The sequence below is a fragment of the Anabrus simplex genome, chromosome 1, assembly GCF_040414725.1.
Source record: "Anabrus simplex isolate iqAnaSimp1 chromosome 1, ASM4041472v1, whole genome shotgun sequence".
In the NCBI taxonomy this organism is placed as follows: domain Eukaryota; kingdom Metazoa; phylum Arthropoda; class Insecta; order Orthoptera; family Tettigoniidae; genus Anabrus; species Anabrus simplex.
The window spans coordinates 23,689,713-23,715,663 of record NC_090265.1 but is presented as its reverse complement, the minus strand read 5'-3'; the positions used below and the strand labels follow the sequence as shown (position 1 = coordinate 23,715,663).

At 39.0% G+C, this 25,951-nt stretch overlaps 1 protein-coding gene across 4 annotated transcripts in view; it reads right to left on the bottom strand.

The window, feature by feature from the left end:
• Window positions 1–25,951, bottom strand: part of LOC136883405 (bromodomain-containing protein 8) — a 445,412-nt gene that overhangs the window by 380,405 nt on the left and 39,056 nt on the right. For 3 of the 4 annotated variants that reach the window (XM_067155679.2, XM_067155690.2, XM_067155698.2), the window contains exons 3-4: window positions 14,441–14,637; window positions 6,301–6,433 (exon numbers count right to left, since the gene is read on the bottom strand). In XM_067155679.2, the coding sequence (XP_067011780.2) occupies window positions 6,301–6,433; window positions 14,441–14,637 (330 nt within the window). The remainder of the gene's footprint in view (window positions 1–6,300; window positions 6,434–14,440; window positions 14,638–25,951) is intronic. The other variant, XM_067155708.2, reaches the window with a different exon arrangement.

The window sequence follows — 25,951 nt, the reverse complement described above, 5'->3', positions numbered from 1 at the left end:
TACTACAGTTTCGTCAACAGGGCCTTTGAAATCCCGTTAACAGATAAGGACAGAAAGAAGGAATTATCTTTCATTCGTCAACAAGCCTTACATAACGGTTTCAGTTTGAAATTCATTAACAAAATCATTTCTAAGTGCAAATATCAACAACAAATTAAACTAAAGCAACAATCGGAGAATGCAAAGAAATACGTCAAATTCACCTTTAATAACCCAAGGATTTATGAAATCACGAATTTGTTTAAGAAGCACAATACCAAAATAGCTTTCTCAACCAACAACAACACAAAACACAGATTTTTTAATCACAATAAAGTCAATAAACTTAAAGATGACAAATTCCAGGAATCTGGCATTTACAGATTGACATGTACCCAGTGCAAAAACACATACGTGGGGCAATCTGGGAGGAGCTTTTTAATTAGATACCAGGAACATGTTAATGCAGAGAAATACAGAAGATACTCTGCTATGGGAGCTCATATGAAGGAAGCAAATCTCAATTTCACTAACATCAGACAAGATCTCCAAATTATCAGCAGGATTAATAAAGGAAGTTTAATGAATAACCTAGAAAACATCCACATTACTCTCGATAAACTAGAGAACAGGGAACGGAATCTAAACGAAACGAACAAAAAAAACATCCTATACGAACAATTCAGTAAATACGTGGAAATGGTAAACAGTAAACAAACAAGACAAACAAATGAAATACTCGAACACGACGTCACTGAAGCACAACCAGTAATCCCTCCCCACTCACAAGACGTACTAGATGACGACACAACTCTACTTCCCCTTTCTCCAGAATATTCCACGAACAATCAGACCATGTCACACCGCTATCACACTAGGTCGCGCACGAAGGCAGTTCTCCAAGGCAACGCGGATTAAACATTTGCCAGATAAGGTAAGTCAAGGCCATACAATCACGAATACAAATATCTTCCCGCTATCTATTTAGAACTCGGAGCTTTTTACTTTTATCATATGTTATATTTTAATATATTACGATCTCCTGCTGGTTACAGATCGCGAGGCAAGCTGCTCGAATCAGATCGCCATTTTGTATAACAGAAGCCACCACAGGGTTTTAACAAGTTAAACGACTAACATAATTTCTTTTATCACATTCCGAAGAGCAATTCTCGGAAGTTGAACAGTCAACACGGCCTTTTAACCACAAGAATATCACTCAAGGAAGTTATTAAATATAAACAAATACCTGAAGCCTGGTGCATCTGACAAACTTTCATTCAAGACAAGTGTTTTTGAATAAGTGCCTAACCATAGACACTTTAGAATATTTTAAAGTATGTTTATTTAAAACAAAGTGTTCAACAGCACCACAGACGCGAATTTTAATTAAGTTATTATTTTCTCACAAATACCTGAAGATTATTACAAACACGAACTTTTTATTCACGCCACCTAATTTTATCAAAAAGAATTTTACCATAGACGTTTTTAAATATTTTAAATATGTTTTTCATCATTTAAGTTTTTTAAACACAATTGTAAACGATACTGTAATTTAAGTATCATTCACATAAATATCCTTACCCCCCCCCCCCCCCAACTTCCAATTCATTTAAAGCATCTAGAACAATAGTTTTTGGATTCCCATGGGATATAGTTTTAAGATCCAATGTGCTTGCTTTTAAATGTTATCATCTAAGATTTTTTATATACAGCTGAAGATGACCACTAAGTGGTCGAAACATGTACTGTGTTTGTTAATGTATTTTTAAGTTTGCCAAAGGCAAAAGAAATAAAGTATCGATTAGGTGGCTTTTTAGATTAATTTGTTGATTGTTGACTGTATTTTTCTCTCAAATCGTACTTCTCACTGCATAAAACTCTAGCAGTCTCATTAAATCATTCCATTTGGGTCCAGTCTTGTATCGAAAACTTAATTTAGATGTGAGAAGTCATTTCCCTGTATATTTTCTGCATTTTTATTTCCCTGTGCTCTCCCTGTTTTTCCAGAAAATGGGTACCCTGGCAAGTATTGTGCATTTAATGAATGTGCACATTTTCTGCACATTCAAATATGGAGAATTCAAAGAGAACAGGTTCAACTGTAATCCTTGCAGACAGTTGCTGAACTACAATGTTCCCTTACTGATTTGCAGCATGTCAAGACCTTGAGTTATCTATAGGTTTTTCCTGCTCTGATGGCGGGCAGCCTACATGCTGTCAGGGGAAGTGGGGTGCGGGCGGTATGTCACTGCCTAATGAGACAAAAGATCACCTAGCAGTGATGTTGAGAACTACTCAGTCGCCCGGGGAGATAGCATCGTTCACTTCGCTCTATGAAATGCTGTGTTGCCGAGTAGTCTTACAGTGTGCGTGTGGGTATTACATAGGGCTTGTTTGACGAGTTTGTTTTAGGATTATTCTTGTTTCGTGAGTAATACTTGCTGCGTCCTTTACTGCATTCTTTGGTTAGTGTGCTCGTGGCATGTGATGTGACATTAGTTTTTTTTTTATTCTATTGTTTCTGTTTGCGTTGCTCTATGTTGTTGTTGTTGTTGTGTGTAATAACTGCACTATATATCTTACAATTTAAAGTTAAAAATTTCGTGATTGTTCTGTATTGAATAGAGAAATATACAATATTAAATAGAAGGAAGGATCCACCTTTTTTTAACACTCTGTTATTAAGTTGAAACAAATATAAGTTACAACCTGTTCATTCGGGACCAGCTTCAACACATTTGAAGTGTCATCATCAGCCAATTAGCAAAGCAGTGCAAAAATTAAGTCATAAAGATCCACGTACTCTTTTTGTCTGCGATCATTGCGTTATGTGCTTTTAGATCTTTATGACATAATTTTTGCACTGCTTTGCTAATTGGCTGATGACACTTCAAATGTGTTGAAACCAGTCCCAAATGAACAGGTTGTAACTTCTATTTGGTTCAACTTAATAACAGAGTATTGAAAGGTGGATCCTTCCTTCTACTTAATATTGTACATATCTTACAATGGCGAAGAGGAAGGAGATGAGCCAGGGTAGGAAAATGATCACCAATGTCCATGAATATTTTCAAAAGGAAGCAGAAAATAATGGCCCTTTAGTGAGTGTGTATAAAGTGCAGCAGAGAGTGTCAGAAGCTTTTCAAGTTAGTACGCGAACCGTTCAGCGTATAGTGAAGGAAGGTAAAGACAGTACCCAGACATCTGGTTCCATTTCATTTCAATCACCGCACAAACAAATCAAAAGGAACTGTATAACAAAGGCAATCGACGGATTCCATAAAGGTTTAATAAGAACTCTCCTCAGTTATTACATAAAAGGTGAATACCCAACACTGAATAAATTACGTGGTGATTAAGAAAGAGATATAAAATTTAAATGGGGAGTTACTTCATTGTGGAGGATACTGAAGTCTGTGGGGTTCAAGTATGGGGGGAAAAAATAAATAAATAAATAAATAAATAAATAAATAAATAAATAAATAAATAAATAAATAAATAAATAAATAAATAAATAAATAAATAAATAATGACGGAAGAATATTTTAAATGGAGAGAGCCGATATACTTAGGTCGAGTCATAAGCCAATGCAACTACTTTTTTTTTCTCGCGAACAGAAGATAACACAGAAAATCTAAGATATGCATTTGGAAACGTACGGTATGTACTTGCGTATGATGCCATTAGATGGTGTATGTAAACAACAGTGTGGGTCTAAGCATGCTCCCAAGTTCAGTGTGTGAGTGAGAGCATCACAAAATGGAAGTCAACAAGCAGGAGCAACAATCGTATATTAAAATAGCAATTCTCCGCAGCGGAAATGCACGTCAATGCCATGCAGAGCCTCGGGAAGCATTAGGTGTGCATGCCATGCCCTATAGAACAGTGACGAGATGGGAGAGAGGTGTCACACGTTAGCGATACACATGCAGCGAATGGTATTCAGCACCTGCCTCACCACTGGCAATGCACAGTGGAAACCTTGGGTGATTATTTCGAAGATCTGTAACCAGTGGAGACCTGTCCTTTGTACGTAGTCTTGTGTATTTGCTATCTATACTATAATAAAACAATGTTTACCAATGGCCTGTGTTCTGTCACTTTCCTACGAGAATTTCCTGAAATCAGAATGTATCTTCAGGCACTATGCATAAGTACATGCCCAATATTTCCAAATGCATATCTTAGATTTCCCGTGTTGTTTCCTGTTCGCGAGAAACAAAAAAGTTGCCACGACTTATGACTCGATCCTCGTAATAACAGCCAGGGTAATGTTTTTGAGAAAAATGCATCTTCTGAGGAATAAGGACCTTTCGCCTCATATATTTTATTTAGATGAGACTTACATTCATCAGAAATCCTCCAACGAAAATCTGGCAAGATAAAGAGGGTACAGGAGGTTTAAAAGTTTCTGTTGGAAAAGGTGGACAAATTATGGTTTGTCACGTAGGTTCCAGTCACTAGTGATAAATTTCGATACTACACATAATCTTTTATAACAATATACTGCTATGTGCTACCATCTAATGGAAAAGGAAGAACTACGACGGTTTCTAAACAAGTTTGTTTGTTGCTTCATTCTTACTCTTTCTCGTTACTGAATATTATTGTGTGTACACAGACCTTCGTGCAATGGATTCGAACAAAAACTCGCCAGCCTGTTATCAGTTGAAAAAGAAATGCAAGATTTCTACGTCCGGCAAGAGCTGTGCTGTATTGTAGTGCGGCAGTACAATTTTTAACTGCATGTCAGCTTATTTGGCAACCAAGGCGAGTGTGATGAAGCAATGATGTTACTTCCACTTTAGTCTGTTCAAAAGATGGCCCGCAGAATAATACATCTGCTTATTAGAAGCATCCAACATAATTCTGGGGAAGTCACACTTCAATGAAAAAGCAGTTTCTATTTTTAACCACAGTGAAAACATGTGCCCATAGATTCTCTGAGCTCCGTCGGCAGCAATGGGATAGTGTGCAAGCAGTTTTTACGGGCAGCATCTCCAATGTATTTATTAAATTGTGGGTATAGTACTTTCCAGCCTCATCAACTGAACAATTTCACCACAGTTCGTACAACATACACTCTGACATTGTCCTACAAAGTGGTGTACGGGTTCCGAAATAGTCCATCCAGCTTGTTCACCCGCACTCAAAGCTACACGCTACAAGAATGTGGAGTAATAATGTGCATGGATAGTCTGGCTTCGAAGTATAGCATATGTCATGTAATAATCATGCTTGTGAATAACTGTAACCTTCACAACACTGCAATTCTGATGAAGTTTGTGTTTTTCCATGACCTATAAATTATACAGCATAAAAAAACCTCTCTCTCATGCTTATGGTGCTCCAAATGGGTACAAGTAAGAGTCGAAATTGCCATTTCTGTATTTTTATAGTAAGATGCTAAACTCATTGATAGGGAAATTCTTACATTACACTTGAAGAAGTCCTCCGTTCATTAATTTCCTTGCTACCTCTGTAGATCAGAAGAAGAGTGCTGACCTCTGGATCTCAAGATCACTGGTTCAAACCAGCAGAGGTAGTTGGGATTTTGAAGGCTGGACACTCCATGTCATAAAGTTGGAATTCAAGAGGACAAATTGGGGCAAATATTCATTTATAGGAAGGGGAGTTAGGGATTGGAATAACTTACCATTGGAGATGTTCAATAAATTTCCAATTTCTTTTGAAACATTTAAGAAAAGGCTATGAAAACATCAGACAGGGAATCTGCCACCTGGGCGACTGCCCTAAATGCAGATCAGTATTGAATTGATTACAATGTCTGGTGACACAATAAGTGTTTACGTGACAAAATTAATTAAAACTCAGACATTGAGATCTGTTTCTCTGCTATCTCATACAGTATAACAGAATGTCAAAACTGACACTCACTCAGGCAGCCTAAATGCCTGCACTTGATAGCTGAAGCCATTAGTTTTATTGATTTCCTTTCTGGTTTTCTAAATTTCTTCAATCACACCCAGAACCATTCATGCTATAAGCTGGAAGTGCTATACCCTCCATTGATATTTGGCATTCACCCATGCCCTTATGCGCAGTGGATAGCCTGGAATGTATTTCTTGTAGACTTCAAGTGCATCTTCCAGCAGCTCTCTAGAATTGTGCAATACCCTAAACAATTTCATAATGTAGAAGTGAATCTGCACTACAAAAGCTATGAATTCACAAGTTATAAGATCAAAGAACACAACACACAACAAAACCTAAAATGGACACAACCCCACTACCATCCAAAGCATGCATGAACTTCAATGGTAGGATGATGATAAAAGTCAATGGCTCCTTACTCATCAATCTGCTGGCACATTTCGTCCAGACGGTCATCAGCAGAGCCGTTCTTCACTTGTGCTGTCTCATCCTTCAGTTTCATGAACTCGACCCGTTTCTCTTGCATCATCCGCGAAAGTTCCTGTAACCGTTCTGTAACAGAATGTTTAATACATCATGTAAAATTTGACTATGAGGAAGAAAACTTGAAAAGAACAGAGACTAACTCCTACTATGAACAAATCTTGAAAGGCAATGTATAGCAAACCATAGTTTTATGAACACATGAATACCTCCTTGGCTAAAAGAATGCAGTAGCTTTTGAATGTAACAGATTTTTTTTTTTGCTAGTGGCTTTATGTCGCACCGACACGGATATGTCTTATGGCGACGATGGGATAGGAAAGGCCTAGGAGTTGGAAGGAAGTGTCCATGGCCTTAATTAAGGTATAGCCCCAGCATTTGCCTGGTGTGAAAATGGGAAACCACAGAAAACCATCTTCAGGGCTGCCAACAGTGGGATTCGAACCCACTATCTCCCGGATGCAAGCCCACAGCCGCGCGCCCCTAATCGCATGGCCAACTCACCCGGTAAAGAACGTAACAGAAGATACAAAACTATCATAAGATACATAAATGTTTCCTAATTATTATTATTATTATTATTATTATTATTATTATTATTAATGTTTCCTAAGGACAAGTACATATTCTCTTACAGTTCATGATATTACGGTAAACTCTCACCACCCTATTTCTATAGATAAGATTTCTCCTGATATCAGAGTAGCTAAACTAGCTAATCCTATAACAAAAGATATATAGGCATCCTCATCAGCTTCATGAAACCAATTAAGCATTTATTAAAACTCAGTTCTGAGTTAGAATTACAATAGAACCTAACTTACACAGCTAAAACAGGACCGGGTGATTGAAAAATTAGGATATGTGTATAGAAGTAATGATATACAGTGATTGCAAGAGGGTTTCTGTAAATTTTCAGCATATAAAATTTTACACTCTTCCAGTACACTATGTTCTGGATTTAAAAGTTTGTGACTTTCTTCTGAACATTCCTAGACACAAAAGAACATTCAAGTTCCTAGACACACAAGAACATTCAAGATAGTCACCATGACTGCACATGAATTTAAGATAGACTCTGGCACATCACTTCGTGACAGACGAAAATCTTGAAGACTACATGCCATGTTCCCTGCCTACACAAGAGTCAAAATCTGCCAAACACTTTGAGGCACATCTTTCTCTTCCACCTCATCATCATATGGATTTCTATCACACAGAATGTCTGCCACAATTTCATCAAAAATTATTTGTTTCTGCACTAACACACTTATAGTCCACACTGACGTAGTCAGAAGATTCTCACTTGTTGGCACATCCAAATTTCCATACAAGCATTTCCAATTTTTCTCTGTTTCTCCATCATCCAACACTTCACTTTCTGTGATGATGTCTTCTGCATAAACGACTCCAGCTTTTCTGAAGCAGTTTGCAATAGTTTCTTTTTTTTATTGATCTCAATGAACCACTGAACATCTGCATTGCTTCCAGTTTGTTGACATTAATGTCTCTCTATGAGGCAATATTAACCTTCTTAGTACCGGCTCCCTTACTGCCGTGGTTGCTAAGAATGCCAGAGAGAAAATGCCTATTATGCAGCACCGAAGATAAAAGCATATCCTATCCTCACTTTTCAAGATATTACATTGTAGTTTACATTTTCTTGTAGCTAAGTGATCCCTCTCTTCACTCATTATATTAACATCACGGAAATAATTCATACTTCCGAGCAAAAAAATTAAATTTGTTCATGCAATTTTTTTTTAAATTTTAAAATTCAAATTTGGATCTCAGTATATCCTAGTATTTTGATCGTACTCACCTAAATTTGGTATTCCTGTGCAAACAGATGCACTGTTTACTAGTTCGTAAAATATCAGTGTTTTAAGAATAATTGTTCTTGTAAAAATGGATTAAAATACGACTTGGTCTAGAATCAGGAGGAGGTGCGCGTTTAGGGCTGGGCGTCTCAAGAAATGCAGGAGAGGGCTAAAATTGCACGTCGTGATCGGACTGAATTTTACGGAAATCGGGAATCTGGTCATCATCGTCATTACTGTCTCCGTCAATTCCATCATTATTCCCGTCACTATCATTACCGTCTTTATTTGAAATTTCATGCATCACTGTCACACGAGTAAGTCGGATAACATAACCACTATCGTTATTGTTTGAAACGTTACCGGCATTATTATTACTCTCAGTATGATCTTAATCAACGCCTGACTCGATATAATCAGAATAATCACTCAATTAATCAATATACTGTACCAAATCGTCGTCAATTTCAAACACAATACGAGAACTGGTCGCCATTATTACGAACATATAGTCTACAGGTACACGCCAAACAGCTGAAATAGAAAAAGATCATAACATCAACACAACATGTCGCACAGATTCTGGTGGTAGATTTAGAAACTATGTAGTATTTACTACAGAGTGATCCCGACTGGAACTGCCATCTGTCAGATATGTGCAAACTATTACGACTTACATAGACAGCTGCAACACGGAGCGCGATCACACTCCTGGCACTTTTCGCTAGGCTTCAGAGTTAAAAATGAAATTGTGTATAATTTTTGTTTTATTTACAAGAAATTAATCCTACATAATGATGTATTCAATAACTGAATAAAATATAAATTTGTTTTAACCCCCTCCGCAATCTATCGTACTACATCGTAGTGAAAAAAGAATCGCATTCTGTATTAGGTTGTACCTGTGTTGTAGGAGCATACACCTCTGCCATCTCTTGGTGAATTTTAGAGTTAGTACTGGTATTCTTAGCACGGCGTATTTAGAAAAAATTGCTATATATCTTAACCCAAGAAGTGCCAAGGATCTCTAAAAATGGCTCACTGTGCCCTCCTGTGGTGCCAGGATTGCCTTTTGAGATCCTCAGTAAATGTGTGTTTTCTTGATTGTTTTGTCATCTGTTGGTGAAACATTAGTAATACATTAACTTGAATGTCTCTAGTTCACACTTATCACCACTATTGTCACTTTTGGTAATATTTGTTACAGCTTCATGTCCATACAAATCTTGTATCTAGTAATTGCCATGTGACTGTAGTAAACAGACATGGCAGCGTCAAAATCAAAAACATTGCTAACTGAATTGGATATTTCACAAGCTTTTCATGAGGGTAGTGACTAGTGAAATTGATAGTGAAAATGATTCTGAGGACATTGAAAATCTAGGTGAGGCTGGAGGAAGTTTGGATAATTTGTCAGATGACGATACAGCACTTCAGACAACTAAGGAAGTGCGCTGTATGTGCGACAACAGAAAAGTTCGCTTTCTATAAAGGATCTTTAGTTCAAGTATTTTCAGTTTTTATATGTATTTTTATCATGAAAATACTCTTTCTGATCAAAATGGTGCATATATTGTTGGTTTCTGATAATATTTACCAATTTTATAAAATATTTTCTAAACCACACTACAGTTTCAGCTTTAACGCATGGCATTACAGAATATAGCAGTGGCACTTGTAGGGTTAATGTTTAGTGATCTTTCGATACTAGTTTAAATGCGTTTGGATATATGTGACGGACATATTGCAGCAAGGTTGCACTCGATGTTAACAGATATGGCGGCACAGTGAGCGGTGGTTTTTGTTACTGATGAGGAAATACCATATTTGCAAGATGAATGTGTTGATTTAGGAGGTTATATCGATGAAAGTGATAGCTAGCAGCAATGGTAGTGGTTTTGAAACAGAAATCAAAGGATTTGAAGATGAGGAGTGTTAAATGCAGGTTTCGGCAAAGATAGCTCAACTAATTAGTCCTACGCCTGTACAATGGGCCTAATAATTTGGATTATATCGCATCCGATCTCTCCAATAAAGATCAAGATGTTTTCCACAACTACTGTTAGGATCAGTGTGTTTGACTAGTTTTCATTGTATTTTGGAGAGGAATTTTTTCAACTTTTAGCACACAATACAAACCAGTAAGCAAAAATGAAGCAACAAAATAAAGAAAATCAAAAGTGGGAACCTACAAGTACATAATTTGTATTATAGTGTTAATAAACTTTTCAAAACTAAATAGGCCCTGAGAAATAAAAACAAAACTGTTATATTTGAACTATGAGTTAGGTCTCTCCGGTTCAAGTTGCCCGCTATAAATTTTCCATATTATTTTAATCCGACAGAATTAACCCGCCCAATTTTGGTTGGTGAAATTTTAATTTTCTTTTGCCACAGCATTATATGCATCCCTCGTAAAAATTACAGGTATATAGGAGTAGTAGTTTTATATTTACTCTTGTTCAAAACATTGGCTCTACAGATCTGGAGTTGTAAAAAAAAAGGTACCTGAAAAATTGCATTAGAGTAGCTGCAAAGATAGGAGGGAGAGGGTTAAGAAACGATTCATAATCTTCAACTGCTGTTGGGTAGGCAACCTGCCAATCCAAATTGGCATGCTGTTTGCTTATCTTCCCCTGATATTTGTAATTGGCTAGTTTCGCCTGTGTGTGTTAATGAGTGTGCTGTCTGGTATTAGCTGCATAAGAACGTGTTGTGCAAAATGCCCAGCGATTAAAAGAGGATAAAGTTTAAGTACAGTATATTTATAAAAATTAAAAGCCTTGGCAGTTCACCAGATCTTACGTGAGCTAGAGAATGAGAGCTGTTCTGTTTCCTGTCACTAGGAGTTCTGATAGCCGTACCCTCTTGGAAGAGCGCGCCAGTGCATTATGATGTGGTTTACACTGATGCACGTGTGTTTGTGAAACAACATGGTTGATACTTAAAGTTTGTATGTTTAGTCCTCAGCCCGAAGGCTGGTTGGATCCTCAACAGTTCCGCCATCAGCTGTCATAGATGGCCTAGGCATCACTGAAGAGGCGTACTAGGGAAATGAGGAGTGAGGTAGTTTCCCACTGCTTACTTTTTAAATCTGTGTTTCCCTGTAATTTTGAAGGTCAGCTAAACAATTAAGATTATATTTTTCAATAGAAATGTTCTAGATCGTTTGTATTGAATTTTTAAGACAGTTATCTGTACCCATAGAGGCTACCGTACATTACAAATGCCACACTGAAGACATACAATATCATTCTCTTCAAATAATGCACCGTTACGTTCCTTTTTGTAAAAATACAAAGGCAAAATTTTTAAAATTTATTTACTCAAGTCAGAAGCATACAATAGAACATTTTTGTTTTGGTTTTTACATTACAATTTAGTAACAATAAAACAGAAGGAATTTTTACACATATATACCAAAATGGTATTAAATAGTCTTTGCCCAGAAGCGAGCAACTGCAACTGCATTTCCTTGTGCCCTGAGCAAATCCTCCTCACTGCAAGAATCAGGGCAACACGAGCACTGACACAGATGCTTGGTAGTCTGCACCTCTCAAGGCAATACAATACAATTACAATACTGTTAAGTTTCAAATATTTTTTAAAAAAATTTCTTAACATTTTGAAAACAATGAAATTAAATTTTGAAAATAACAATAAAATTAATTCAAAATTAAAATTACAGACAAAATGGGGTAAACCCTCTGCAATGCAACCATGCAAGTAAATAAACACAGAAAATATTTAAAGTATCAAAGTTCGGTAGGCAGAGGTGCCAACCTTTGAAGTGGATTATCAGTAATCGCCCTCCGCCCCAGAGAAAAATTTCGAGTAAAGTCCAAAGCATGCTCCTTCCTTCTCCATTCGAAAGTATATCATATTACACAATAACATTTGCACTTAACCTGTTAGTTCTGTGTTGAAACATTGCTTGTAGCTTGTTTCTCACGCAGCAGCTGCTTTTCAGTGTAGTTTTTCTTGAAGCACCCTTCCCACTGTGATGACATTTTCGTCTTCTGAACCATAAGCGATTTCGTCTTCTGAACCATAAGCGATTCCAGTGCAGATGTGCTTAATGTAGGCCTCACTTCTTTCTCAGTCTGTCAACTGTCAGGTACACGTAACACAGCAAATACATTACTGAAGGATTTGTAGTTGAGAAGAGCAGCGCCTGAGCTCCTTCATTCACAAGGAATTTTACAACGCTTATGGGAAGCAAAAGGAAGTCACGATCGAATAAGTATCATTGCCAACTCACAAGCATTGAAATGAGGATGATTTAGGAGAAAGGCTCGAAAGGATTGAACATTTGTCCTTTTTTTCTTGATGTCAGCTTTTCCGTAATAATTTCCTCTTTGGCCGTAATTCCGTAATCGCGAGGTGAAATCCGTAATAATTACAGACAATCCGTAATAGCTGGCACCTCTGGGTAGGTAATTAACGTTATGTAACTGCCAATTGTCACAGGACCAGAGAAACACATGAAATTCAGAAATCCAATATGAGTAAATAAATGAACAAATGAGCCACATAGTTCTCTATGGAGTATTGTGGGTAAGATGGCAGCAGGTCGACATGTAGTGTTCCAAGTGCTCCACATTTTCTTGTTGTTTATAGTGGTTAAACGTGTCACATGTGAAAGTAACAAAGTGATCTTTAACGTTGGGGTGTTTAGTGAGTGTCCTAGTGTTTCAATCCTCCAAGAGAACTTGCTAATTGTAAAAAATTGTAAAATCGTGCTTAACACGGTGCACCAGTGAAAATGTGTATGTGACCGCTGGTACTGGCAGTGCGCTTCAAGCGAGGCGCAGGGTTGCCAGACCACCCTCATCAACATCTCACCTCATTCTCCTGACCATAGATGCATGTGGAGATGTAGAAACAAATCCAGGACCTCCAAACAGAAATATGAGTAACATAGAATGTCATATTTGCTGTTCTAAGGGCTGCATCAATCAGCTGTACGTGAAGTGTGTGTCGTGTGAAATGTCCATGCATAAGACCTGCGCCAAAATTTCTCCATCTGATTACCATAAAATTAAACGTGGCTTGTCGTCTTGGCAGTGCTGGAAGTGTTGTCTCCCGGTACCATCGGACTCGTTCTTCGAAGTGCCAAACAAAGGAAATTATGTAAATAACTCTGTAAATAGTAATGACTCAGTTACCAGTGTACAGGGCTCCCAAAACATCACCATTCTCTTATTTAATGCCCATAATATAATGGGTTATAGGAGACAGCAGAAGATAAGATCATCACTGGCAAGTATCGAACCATCAATCGTAAGTGTCTGTGAAACGTGGTTGAGCAGTGCTACTTATGACAGTGAAGCATTTCTGCAACCATACTTGGTCTTCAGGAAGGATAGAACCAGGATGTCTGGAGGGGGTGTTCTCCTGGCTATACAACAGGAACTACAAGCAATTTGACTAGGATACCTGGAGACTGACAGTGAAGCTCTATGGGTGGAGGTGACATGTAGGGGCAACAAATTCTTGATATATCGGGCTCCGAAATCCAAGCCCTGTATAAATGAAGGATTACTGGAATTTCTAAAACGAATGCAACTCATTCAGCACAAGTACAATGCCGTCTACTTCACAGGGGACTTTAACCTGGACATAATATGGACCCGTGATTCAGCTCCAATCCCTGGAAATTTCCTACGAAGGAAATGTGCAGTAGTGTCTCAAGCGCACATAGCAGTGGCAATCCAACTGGTGAGCCCGCTACTACACTGGGCGAAATCCTGGTAATTTCACACTTTAAAACACCTAAAGAGCTTGAACGTTTTTAAAAAGAAAAGTATTTTCTGTTTTATAAAACTATTTATAATGGGTATGGGGTGAAAGTCATTGTAATATATGGTTCAGAAGTGAAAAGGGTAAAAATACCTTCAAAGAAACTAACTGCTTTTCTTGTTAATAACAAATATACAAACTACCTACCTAATGGCAAAAGAAACAACACAGAGAAGTTCTCCCAAGGTGCCACTGTCTCACACTCAATTACAAGAAATAAATACATGAGAGGAGAATAAATATTAACATGTAAAACAAGCAGACCAGATCACCATATTCAGAGGATCATAAGAACCAATCACCAGACCACAACAACAATGTCCCCAAAAATTTAGCTTCTAGAATTAAATGGTATTTTAGAAGGTTTTTGAAATAACTAATTTTCAAATCTATAATGGAATGCCAACAGCTCTTAATACCTGTCACTAGAAAGTAACATTAAAACATGCCTCACCTTGAGTCAGTTTCCTGAATATTGATTCACTTGGAGTCTCCACCTGAGATTCTCCCTTTTCATTCCGTTTCTTACGTTTGGGCGTTTCTACATTCTCTAGGAGACTGGAGTACTGTACAGCACAATTCTTCTGAGAGTACCACTCCGGAGGACGACTGGGATCACCAAACGGCCGTAACATTCGGCTCACGGTCATCCTGTACAACATTAGGAAAACATTTCTCTTATGCTGAAATGAATATAGAGATGATTGTTTGGAGGGGAAAATGAGCCAACATTTACTGCCTAAAGGAGGAGAAGACCCTCGAAAGGCACGAAAATGTCTCACTATAACTCGCAATACTAACACCACAGATGTATGATATGGTGGTGGTAGTGATTATTGTTTTAAGAGGAAGTACAACTGGGCAAAAACTCAAGGGATCCAACACTCCAAAAAATGAAGGTATCGGCCAAAGAAAGACAAGGGCCCATGGTGGGCATGAACATGAAAGACTTCCTAATACCATCGAGGTCGGAAAAGAACAAGAGTTGACCAAGAGGTTAAATAGGATAGATGAAAGTGAGGAGCCTGACACAAGTAAGTGGAAGCAATGCCAGAACTCAGCTGAGGGCCCCGTGGTCGCCAACCCACGCTCCTAAGTCAAGAGCCCCTGGGACCTCTCTTACGACAGGCAGGGTATATCGTGGGTGTTATTCTACCGCCCCCACCCACAGGGGGATATAGATATATGAAGGGAGAAATGAGGTCAAATAAGAAGGATAAAAGAGATGAGCTTGGTACAAGAAGACTTGACCTGACTTGAGGGAACCTGGGGACAGAAGAATATAACAAGTTCAAATCCCACCATTGGCAGCCCTGAAGATGGTTTTCTGTGGTTTCCTATTTTTACACCATGCAAATAGGGCTGTACTTTAATTAAGGTCATGGTTGCTACCTTCCCAATCCTAGCTATTTCCCATCCTTCTTTTGATGTGTTAGTGCGACACAAGAAAAAAAAAAAACACTTTTAATAAGTTCACCTGGTAAAATAGAGAGATATACAAACACAAAAGTAAACATACCCTGGGATAAACACAATGACAGGTCAGTATGGGAAGAGGGAGCAACATGGGCAAACATTAAAATACAAAAGGATAAGGACAATCTCGACATCTGTAAAGATGGTCCCTCAATGAGTGCTGAAGCCAGTCCTCATATGAACTCGTTGGGTTCAAGAAGATGATGATGCTTCTTGTTTAAAGGAGCCACATCCAGGTCATCAGCCCTTAATGATACGAAAAGTAATGACAATTTAAAAGTCCAAAACTCATCCACTGACAAGAATTCAAAATGTGATGAAGAAAAATGAATGGATGAATATGAATTTAAAATAATCAGCACATCCAACTCGCAATACTGAAAGTTAAAATGAAAATCCACAGCATGTTTCCAGTCATTTAACCCCAATTTTTTAAATCTTTAAAAGCTCTCTAGGGGTGGCAGAACTGGGAGACAAATGAAAACCTAGAACCTGTTTTCCAGTCAGGATGGAATGAATGAAGCCCCATCTAGCAGCGAGGATAGGAATTGTGCCGGCTGCCGAAGCCTGTCGCACTCCTCTGGGGCAATGATTCATGAATGACAGATGAAATGAAATGATATTGGAGAGTGTTGCTGGAATGAATTATGACAGGGAAAACCGGAGTACCCGGAAATAAACCTGTCCCGCCTCTGCTTTGTCCAACACAAATCTCACATGGAGTGACCGGGATTTGAACCACGGAACCCAGCAGTGAGAGGCTGGCACGCTGCCGCCTGAACAACGGAGGCTCTTGAAAGTTAAAAATAATTCCAAAATTAATCCACTGACTAGAATTGAAAAAAAAAGAGGCGATGAACAATGATTATGAACTTAAAACAATCAGTGCATTTGACCCGCAATGCCCCACCTTTCTAGAAACTAACTTACGACAACAGTATACTGTATAGCTTACTGACCAAGGGGCTGCTTCCAAAGCACAATTCTGAATCGATGATCCTTGGTGTCTAAAGGGGCCCAAAACCCAGGTCAACGGCCCCTTATAATGGTACTTATCGCTAGAAAAGTAAGAACCATGATACTTCTCATGTAGCGGTACTAATCATGAGTAACGTAGACCCATGGTGTTCCACACATAGCGGTTCTACTCACAGGGAATGTAATACACACAGGTAACACCACTCATAGGCAGAGCAAACCCATGGTGTTCCTCACATAGTGGGTAGTAATCACAGGCAACACAGACCCACAGTGTCGTTCATATTGTGCTAACCACAGGCAACGCAGACCCACAGTGTCGTTCATATTGTGCTAACCGCAGGCAACGCAGACCCACAGTGTCGCTCATATAGTGGTGCTAATCACAGGCAACGTAGACCCACGGTGTTGCTCATATTGTGCTACTAATCACAGGCAACATAGACCCACGGTGTCGTTCACATAGTGGTGCTAATCACAGACAAAGCCCAGACCCATGGCATTTCTCACAATGGTACTAATGACAGGCAACGCAGACCCACAGTGTCGCTCATATAGTGGTACTAATCACAGGCAACACACAGACCCAGGGTGTTACTAATGACAGGGATTCGTACTGTCCTGTGATGTTCCTCACATAGTGGTACTAATCACAGGCAACACACAGACCCATGGTGTTACTAATGACAGGGATTCGTACTGTCCTGTGGTGTTCCTCACATAGTGGGTCGTAATCACAGGCAACGCAGACCCAAGTGTCGCTCATATAGTGGTACTAATCACAGGCAACGCGCAGACCCATGGCATTTCTCACAACGGTACTAATAACAGGCAACGTAAGCCCAAGGTGTTCCATATATAGTGGTACTAATCATGGGTACAGTAAAATCCATACTGATTCGCCCTCTGTTGCTACTATTTATAAACATATTGTGTACCTAACACAGCGGTACTACTCGCAAGTAAAGGCGACCCATGGTGTTTCTCGCTTGATGGTACTAATTACAAGCAGTCTCATGGTTCTAATTCAATCATCCCTTGATCACCCCTTTTAGTTGCCTCTTACGACAGGCAGGAGACACCATGATGTATTCTTTGTCTGTGTCCCACACCCACAGGGGTTGGGTCTAAGAAGAACCGAGACTGATGAGAAGAGACCCTATCTACATGAAGGCAGTGGATGGACTTTGCCTTTATCCTTTTGTGTCTGTCATCGTCTCTTCTTTCTCTTGTTCTCTCGTCCCTCGTTTATCCTGTTAAGTGTTCCTATTTCTCTATGTAACTTCATCTGACACTTCTTTGTTCCTTTCCATTACGTAAGTTCATCTAGTAGGTGTATATGCCTTGAAGCTCTGTACAGACTGAGACATTTATCGCACCAGAACTGGGATGATCTGTTGTTACCACTTACTGTGCAATGCAGGGGTATGCCTTCTGCCAGTAGCACACAAACACATGATGCCTTAAGTGGTACAAATTCCATCAGTAAAATGGCTGACAGTGAAATCGAGGCACTAGTACCTGCTGTACCAGTGATTATTTCTGTAATAATTTTGTGACGACGCTGGAGAAGGCAGTTACGGTGTTTGAATAGAAGATGGTGGGCAAAACCGAGGATATAACAGTGAGAAGAAGATGGACAGCAATTACACAGTCCCTTGAGCAATGAACTGAGGACATTGATTCCTTACGTATCTACCCTAGTACATCGGCATTGCATTTGTGCTTATCACAGGAAAACTTACAGTGGTGTCATTTCCGGCATACTAGCCGGAAACAGTTTAGACATAATTGTATGTTGAGGATATAAGGTCGCATTATATATAAGCTGACACGTTATCCCTAACATACAATTAAGTATGATATAGATAGGGAACCTGATATATTTGCCCGAATTGAGTAAATTGCAAAATAAATGGTCTGTTATTGGAAATTATAAATTTTCCAGCTAACTCAGTCTTGGTTGCCATACTATATGCACTAGCCATGCGTCTTGGTAGTTACCAACTGAAGAGACCAAATTGGTGCACTGGGGCAAAACGCTGGTAACCAAGAATGAGTTAGCCGGAAAATTTATGATTTTCAATAACGGACCAATTATATTGCAATTACAAATAAATAATTTAGTGGTCATGAAAGACTATGTTTTGAGATGGAAGAGTTTCAGTACCATCACTATGTCATGAAAATCTGGCAGCAAACTCACTTCTGCATTACAAGATCGTCCTGGTAGAACATATTCTGTTAGAAAATGCAGCTTTTCAAAATACCAAACTGTGGGCTCATGTATTTGCCTTCAACATGCTCCACTCTTCTTTGGCAGTTTGATCTTCTTCAGTTCAGCCACAAACAAGGCATGAAAACTTTTCATTCCATCATAACGTGATGGTAACACTGAATGGTAACATTATTCCCTACAGTAAAACGGTTAAAAATCTGGGCGTAATTATGAATGAAACACTTTATTGGTCTGATCACACGAAAATATCCGTAAGAAGATTTTTGGAGTGTTTCACCCGCTTAAACGGCAAAGGGATGTAGGCTATTTCCATTTGAGCTAAAGACCAAACTAATACAGACACTGGTTCTTCCTATTCTTGATTATTGTGACATCATGTTGGTTGATATAACGAGAGAAGAAACACTTAAACTTCAACGAGCACAGAATTCCTGCCTGCGATTTATTTACAATATCGGGTACAATGTTCATATCACCCCATACTATCAAGCTCTCTCATGGCTGAAGCCTGATAAAAGTCGGCAGCTACACATTTTATAATCATTATAAAATATCAAAGCCATTTCTTATTAACAGTGCTGATGTAGTTATTTTATTATTATTATTAATTACATACAGTCGTATCAGCACACACTTTATTAAAACATAACCGGTTTTCGGACACTAAAGTCCATCATCAGTGTTAAAATTTAAATTCAATTTCACATGAGTGTGTCGTCAAAATTGGTTAAAACGAGTTTAAAATGTAGCCCTGTTGACATCAACATAGGAAGGGCTGGCTTTTCCTTGTGCTCAGGCTGTTGGTCGAGTACTGACAAATGTTCATCTTCACTTAAAGCCAGTCACCAAGAATACTTACAACAAAAAGGGCCTGTCAATAGCAACAAAATTAAAACATTACAAAACGGTCACTCAACCAGAAATAACATACGCAAGCGAAACCATCTTCAAAACAACTAACACTGCACAAATAGACAAAATACTCAAGATAGAGAGAAGAATCATTAGAACGTGCATCAACAAATCATACTAAAAAGATGGACACTGGAGAGTAGCTTCTAATGAAACAGTCCACAAGGAAATAGAACCAGTAATGAGCACAATCAGGAAGAAACGCATCTCATTTTTTGGACATCTAATCAGTACACCAGAGAACAGGATCACCAGAAGAATAATAGAAAAATTATGGAATAGTAAGTGCAACATTAAGTGGATTACAGAAATCAAGGAAGATATAGATGAACTACAAATTACAGTGGAAGACCTAAGAAACAAAACCGACAAAATCAAGAAACTCACAGATAAACAAACCAGACTGCAAATCAGAATCAACAAACAGACAATAGGAAGGGTGATTTCCGATGAAGAAAGAAGGATAAGATCAGAGAGAACGAAGAAGTACTGGGCTGACAGGAAACTGAAAAATCCTTTGTATAAAGTTGGCTAGAGTGGTCCAATGAAGGCCATAAAATATACATAATAATTTTAAAAAAGCTACACATTTTAACGATGGTGTTTGGAGTGTTAGCTGTAAGTCAGCCACTGTCTATTTCTTCTAAATTCACCTTTTTTTCATCATTTCACAACTTAAATACATGTGTCGAGCAGGTCAGAAGATTATGAAGTACTATAAAAATCTCTTTGTCACTGGAAGAATAAATATTGAACCCATGACCTTTCTATCTACAAGGAAATAGAACCAGTAATGAGCACAATCAGGAAGAAACGCATCTCATTTTTTGGACATCTAATCAGTACACCAGAGAACAGGATCACCAGGAGAATAATAGAAAACTTATCGAATAGTAAGTGCGAAAACTTATCGAATAGTAAGTGCAACATTCACCTTGATTGTGATTGGTTTCTTGGTTCGAGTACTGACAAATGTTCATCTTCACTTAAAGCCATTTCTTTCTATCCCAGTGCACCGCACAAATAAAATTAATAAATCGTTCATAGTAACCGGCGCCAGATTATGGAATTCCCTGCCAGCTCAGGTCAGAGAAACTAGCTCTTTACAAAGATTTAAGGTTGCCTGCTGAGGATAGCTGAGTGAATGGTTGAAGTAAGAATGTGTGTGTGCCTGTGGATTAGTCATTATTAAGAGTTTTTAATATTAATTAGTTTTAATATTAACTTAGTAATTAATTTAAATTTATTGTCAATTATATTAATTTATGAGGTTTTAACTATTTTAAGTATCTCAGTATTTTATTTAAGATTTTGATTAGTATGTGGTTAAGTGGAAGAGAGGGCCTCGAGCCCTAACTTCGCCACTGTAAAAAGGGCATTAATAAATAAATAAATTTATTGAAGGTTTTTGGCAACGCAAGGATGGGAAAGAGCTAGGATTGGGAAGGAGGTGGGCGTGGTCTCAATTATGATACATGCATCGATTAAACTTTCTACTGCCAACCTGCTCCACTACATTTCATCACACAAAACATTGATAGGACCACTTCAATAACCTGCACCAAACTACAGCAGCTAGGAAAATGGCACAGTATCTAGCATCATTTGTTGGCACGGAATCTACAAAGTAAATATTCATACAAGAACACAGTGTTCTTGTGCCAGTTCTGGTGCAAGAAAGGTCTCCATCAGTATAACACTAGTGATAACACACTTTGCCAGAGTAGTTAGGTATTAGAGAAAAACAAATGGAACACTATATAAACAAATATTCAAGTTCAACCAATCACAAATAGTGGGACAAATGAACCTGTTGATCACAGTACATTTTCTCAAATCTTGAAATCAAACTAGACATTTTTTCCATATCAATTTTTTTTTGCTCAATACATTTATCTAAACCGAGCGAGTTGCCCGTGTGGTTAGGGGTGCGCAAATGTAAGCTTGCATTCGGGAGACAGTGGGTTCGAACCCCACTGTGAGCAGCCCTGAACATGGTTTACCTTGGTTTCCCCATTTTCACAGCAAGCAAATGCTGGGTCTGTACATTAATTAAAGCCACGGTAACTTCCTTCCCACTTCCAGTCCTTTCCTATCCCATTATTGCATAAGACCTATTTGTGTCGGTGCGACGTAAAGCAACTTAAAAAAAAAAAAAAAACATTTATCTAATGTACATTATAATGTAATGATCAGTTATTAGGACTGAAACTGGTCGATGGTTGGTTTGCTTTGATATCATTGGGATAGTAAAGGAATACTGTCAAGAATTTAGCAGTCTTCATGGACATTTTGAAGTGTCATTTTTGTTAATATGCTCACTGAAGTAATGAATGTCTCTTCAATAAGCTAATTACTGTGGAAATTACATCTTTATGAAATGGAAGTGGAGATCGTGGATGTGCAGTCTACTGCCATGCAGACAGTGTATCAAGGAGCCATGGTTATATGAGGTATGAGAACACTTTGAATAGTGTGTAAATTGAGATGTGATTTCTTTGATAAACTTGCTTCTTAGAATGTTTTCTTTCTTCTTTAGACTGTTAGAAACTATGTTAATTGGTCACATCAGGATCATCCTGCGATTGTATGCGACAGTAAAAGGTACAACCTGTGACTGTCTAGCCGAGGGTCAAGCGGCCATTACCAAACTTGAAACCCAAAGGGGGGACTAATGGCTAGACGGAGGAGCCTTTGTGTAGAAAATGACACATAAACTCGCCAGAAAAGAGAACATGTCTGACAGTTTAGATGGCGGAAGAGGACCCCAGACCCAACGGCAGATAAAACGGAAGGTCTTCCTCCTGTCAACAACATCTGTACTTCAGTGAAGCAGCTGTGAAAGGCATCCATACTACTGAGGAGTGGCCCAAAGTTACACCTGGCAGTAGGTATAAAATGCCTCTGGAAGTGGCGACCCCACCATAATAATAGCCTATATAGATATGGTACTTCTGAACTTGCCTTGGAAAAGTCAGGGCGTACCCTGCAAGCGACGCACAGTTCCTTGGGCACTGGGGAACTGTGAAAAATGGGCAACCAGTAGCCATCATCATGGAGGAGGGCATGATCAACCTCATCACCCGGACAGGAAAAGCAAAAGTGGCGGATTTTATGGCGAATAAGATATGGAAATGATGGGGTTGAGCAAAGTTAAATGGAAGGGAAAAGGAAAGAACAGAATGAGGAAATGATATAACTATACTGGAGTGGTGGCAGAGGCGCGAGGGATGGGGCGGGCCTGATAATTTCAAAAAGAGCTGGAGGAATATGTTGATATGGTAGAGTACATCAGTGACAGGACAATGAAAATTATACTGAGACTGAGGAACGAAGTGAAGGACTTCATACAAATGTATGATCCACAAACTGGGAACAAACAGGAGGCTATTGAGGAATTCCTGGAGAAACTAAAAAAGGATGTGACTGATGTGGAAGTGATTATAAAGGGAGACTTGAATGCACAGGTGGGAAAAAAAAGACAAGGAAAGGAACAAATGCACAGGTGGGAAAAAAGACAAGGAAAGGAACAAATAATCGGACCATATGGATATGGGGAAAAAAATGAAGGAGGTCTAGTTGAGTTTTGTGAGAGAAATGGAATGATTATGGGCAACATATGGTTTCAGAAGAAAAACAGAATGAGAATTACAAGATATGGCTGGGGTGACAGAAGAATAAAGTCACTAACTGATTACTTTCTGGCAGAAAGGACAAATCGCAGATGTAACTTTTTTTTTTGCTATTTGCTTAACGTCGCACCGACACAGATAGGTCTTATGATGACGATGGTACAGGAAAGCCCTAGGAGTGGGAAGGAAGCAGCCGTGGCCTTAATTAAGGCATAGCCCCAGCATTTGCCTGGTGTGAAAATTGGAAACCGAAGACCATCTTCAGGGCTGCCGACAGTGGAGTTCGAACCCACTACCTCCCGGATGAAAGGTCACAGCTGCGTGACCCTAACCACACGGCCAACTTGCCGGTGTGTAACAGCTTTACCAGGCAAAGCATTCAATGGAGATCATAAGAGTTGTAATAGCAAAAATGAGAGTGGGGAAAATGGGAAATATAAAGGAGATAAGAGATGGTAAAATAAAAGAGTGAAATTAAAAGATAAGAATGTACAGGAAGAATTTCTGGAGAGACTGAAACAACAAATTCCAGTTACTGAAGTAGGAAATGTGGAGGATGAATGGTCCAACTTCAAAAGGGAAACTGTAAGTGGGGCAGAGAGTACCTGTGGTAGAACATCTACGAGAGTGAAAGAAAAGCAGACACGTGGTGGTATGAGAAGGTGAGAGAAGCAGTGAAAAAAAAAAAAAAGAAAGCATGGCAAGAATGGAATAGAGATAAAAAGCAAAAGGAAGTACATTGATAATAAAAGGAAATTTAAGGAATTGATGAGCTGCATAGTCAAGGATCACCTTGTATTCCACCAGAAAGTCATTACCTAATAGGATGTCAGGTATCAGGTTCAGAATCACTGCAAAGTCAATTACAATAGGTCTGCTCATCCATTTAGCGGTTAGGTTAGTCTCTGTCCTTGGAAGGAATAGGTTACCCCGTCCGCTGCTTCCACTACCCTTCCGAAATGGTGAGACTTCATAGGCAGTAGTAACCTGGCAACAGTCCTGCTGACAAATGAATGGCTTGCTTGGCTGTCAAGTAGGTCTGAAAAATTCTTGTTGCCAATCCTTAAGACAATAGCTGGGTGGGGTTGGCCTATTCACTCACTATCTGACCAATCCCTCTCCTACTTGACCAGGCTTGCTTATCTGTTAGGTCATGAGGCACATTCCTGTTCCCGGTCCCATCCCCCTTAATCCAGAATGGGCCGGACCTAGTTTTCCGACGTAAAGGTTGGGGACTTGTTCTTCAGGTATCCCGTTCTTCCACACTGGTAGCACTTCCTAACTGCACTGGTCTCTTCCGTTGCTTTGCTCTTGTGCTCCTCGTCCAGCTGGGTGATGATTCTGCGTAGATCAAAGGATCTCGACTGTGATACTTTCACTAGGGGTCGAATCTTATCATGAAGTAGCTCTGTGATGCCTGGTAAGATCTCGTTTTCGCCTCCTTCCGGGTGCAGATGCTTGAAGAGTTGGTACTTCTGTAGGACGAAGGCGCTAGCTCTCATGCCAGTGGGTTGTGCCTCAGTCAGTAGCTTCCTTTTCACGGAGCTCTTCACTCCTTCGGAATTAAACCCAGCGAGGAATTCCCTCTTGAAGTCCATCCAGTTTAAATTTAGAACCTTCAAGTTATTCCACCAAGTAGTGGCTTGCCCCTTTAATGAGATTAATTACATGTAACTTACTGCTGTGTACCAAGTATTTTTTTAAAATTTGCTTTACTTGCACCGACACAGATAGGTCTTACGGCCATTTGCCTGGTGTGAAAATGGGAAACCACAGAAAACCATCTTCAGGGCTGCCGACAGTGGGATTCGAATCCACTATCTCCCGGATGCAAGCTCACAGCTGCGCACCCCTAACCACATGGACAAGTTGCCCGCTCGTATTGAGTGTAACAGCCTGCCTGAATATTGGTGGGAAGTAGCTGGGGAGTTAGATAACTTTCATCTTCAGCATGCCATTCTTCTGGTTCATAAATTTACTGATACTACTGGTACGTAACACACTGGTTCATCACAGTATTCCAGCTATTCAATCCCTACTCTGAGGCACTGACTGGAATGAGCAGTGTGCTTCTTCACGGAATAATGGCAGAGGAGTGTTCACGGCTGTTTACGGCCTGGTCATTCCATCTCTGGAACTTGGGACTGTTAGATAGGCAACGTAGTACAGTTCGTAAAAGTGAGGAAATGTGCGTTTTTTAATTTGATCAAGTATTTTATATGATAACATTGCTTTTAATCGCTACATACCTACTGACGTTTTTCTAATGATCTGTGTTGACTTCAGTTAGGAAAACCACAAAGTCAGTCTTTTTGAGAATCCCGTAGTGAAGCACGGGTTCATCAGCTAGTGTGTATATATGTATAAATACTTCTTCTAAAACAGTCAACTTACTCATGATGTTATTAGCGTGTTCACCTCTATAAGAAGCAAGTCTAAATTCCCTTTACTTTGTGTGTATTGTACAGAAGACTGCACGAAAATAAACTTTAAGTTGTGTTTTTGTATATTGTGCTTCTTGTATACAACAATAATAATTCGAGCTCGATACTTGCATTATTTACCCATGGGTGAGAGAATATTTTTTTCAAGTTATATCAGTTTATCACACTTGCATCAGTACAACAAGAAGAACAACAACAACTTGATGCAATGAACAAGAAAATTGAAAAGTATGGTAAGAAAATCAGTGCACAGAAAAACCAGATCATGGTGATAACACAAGGAA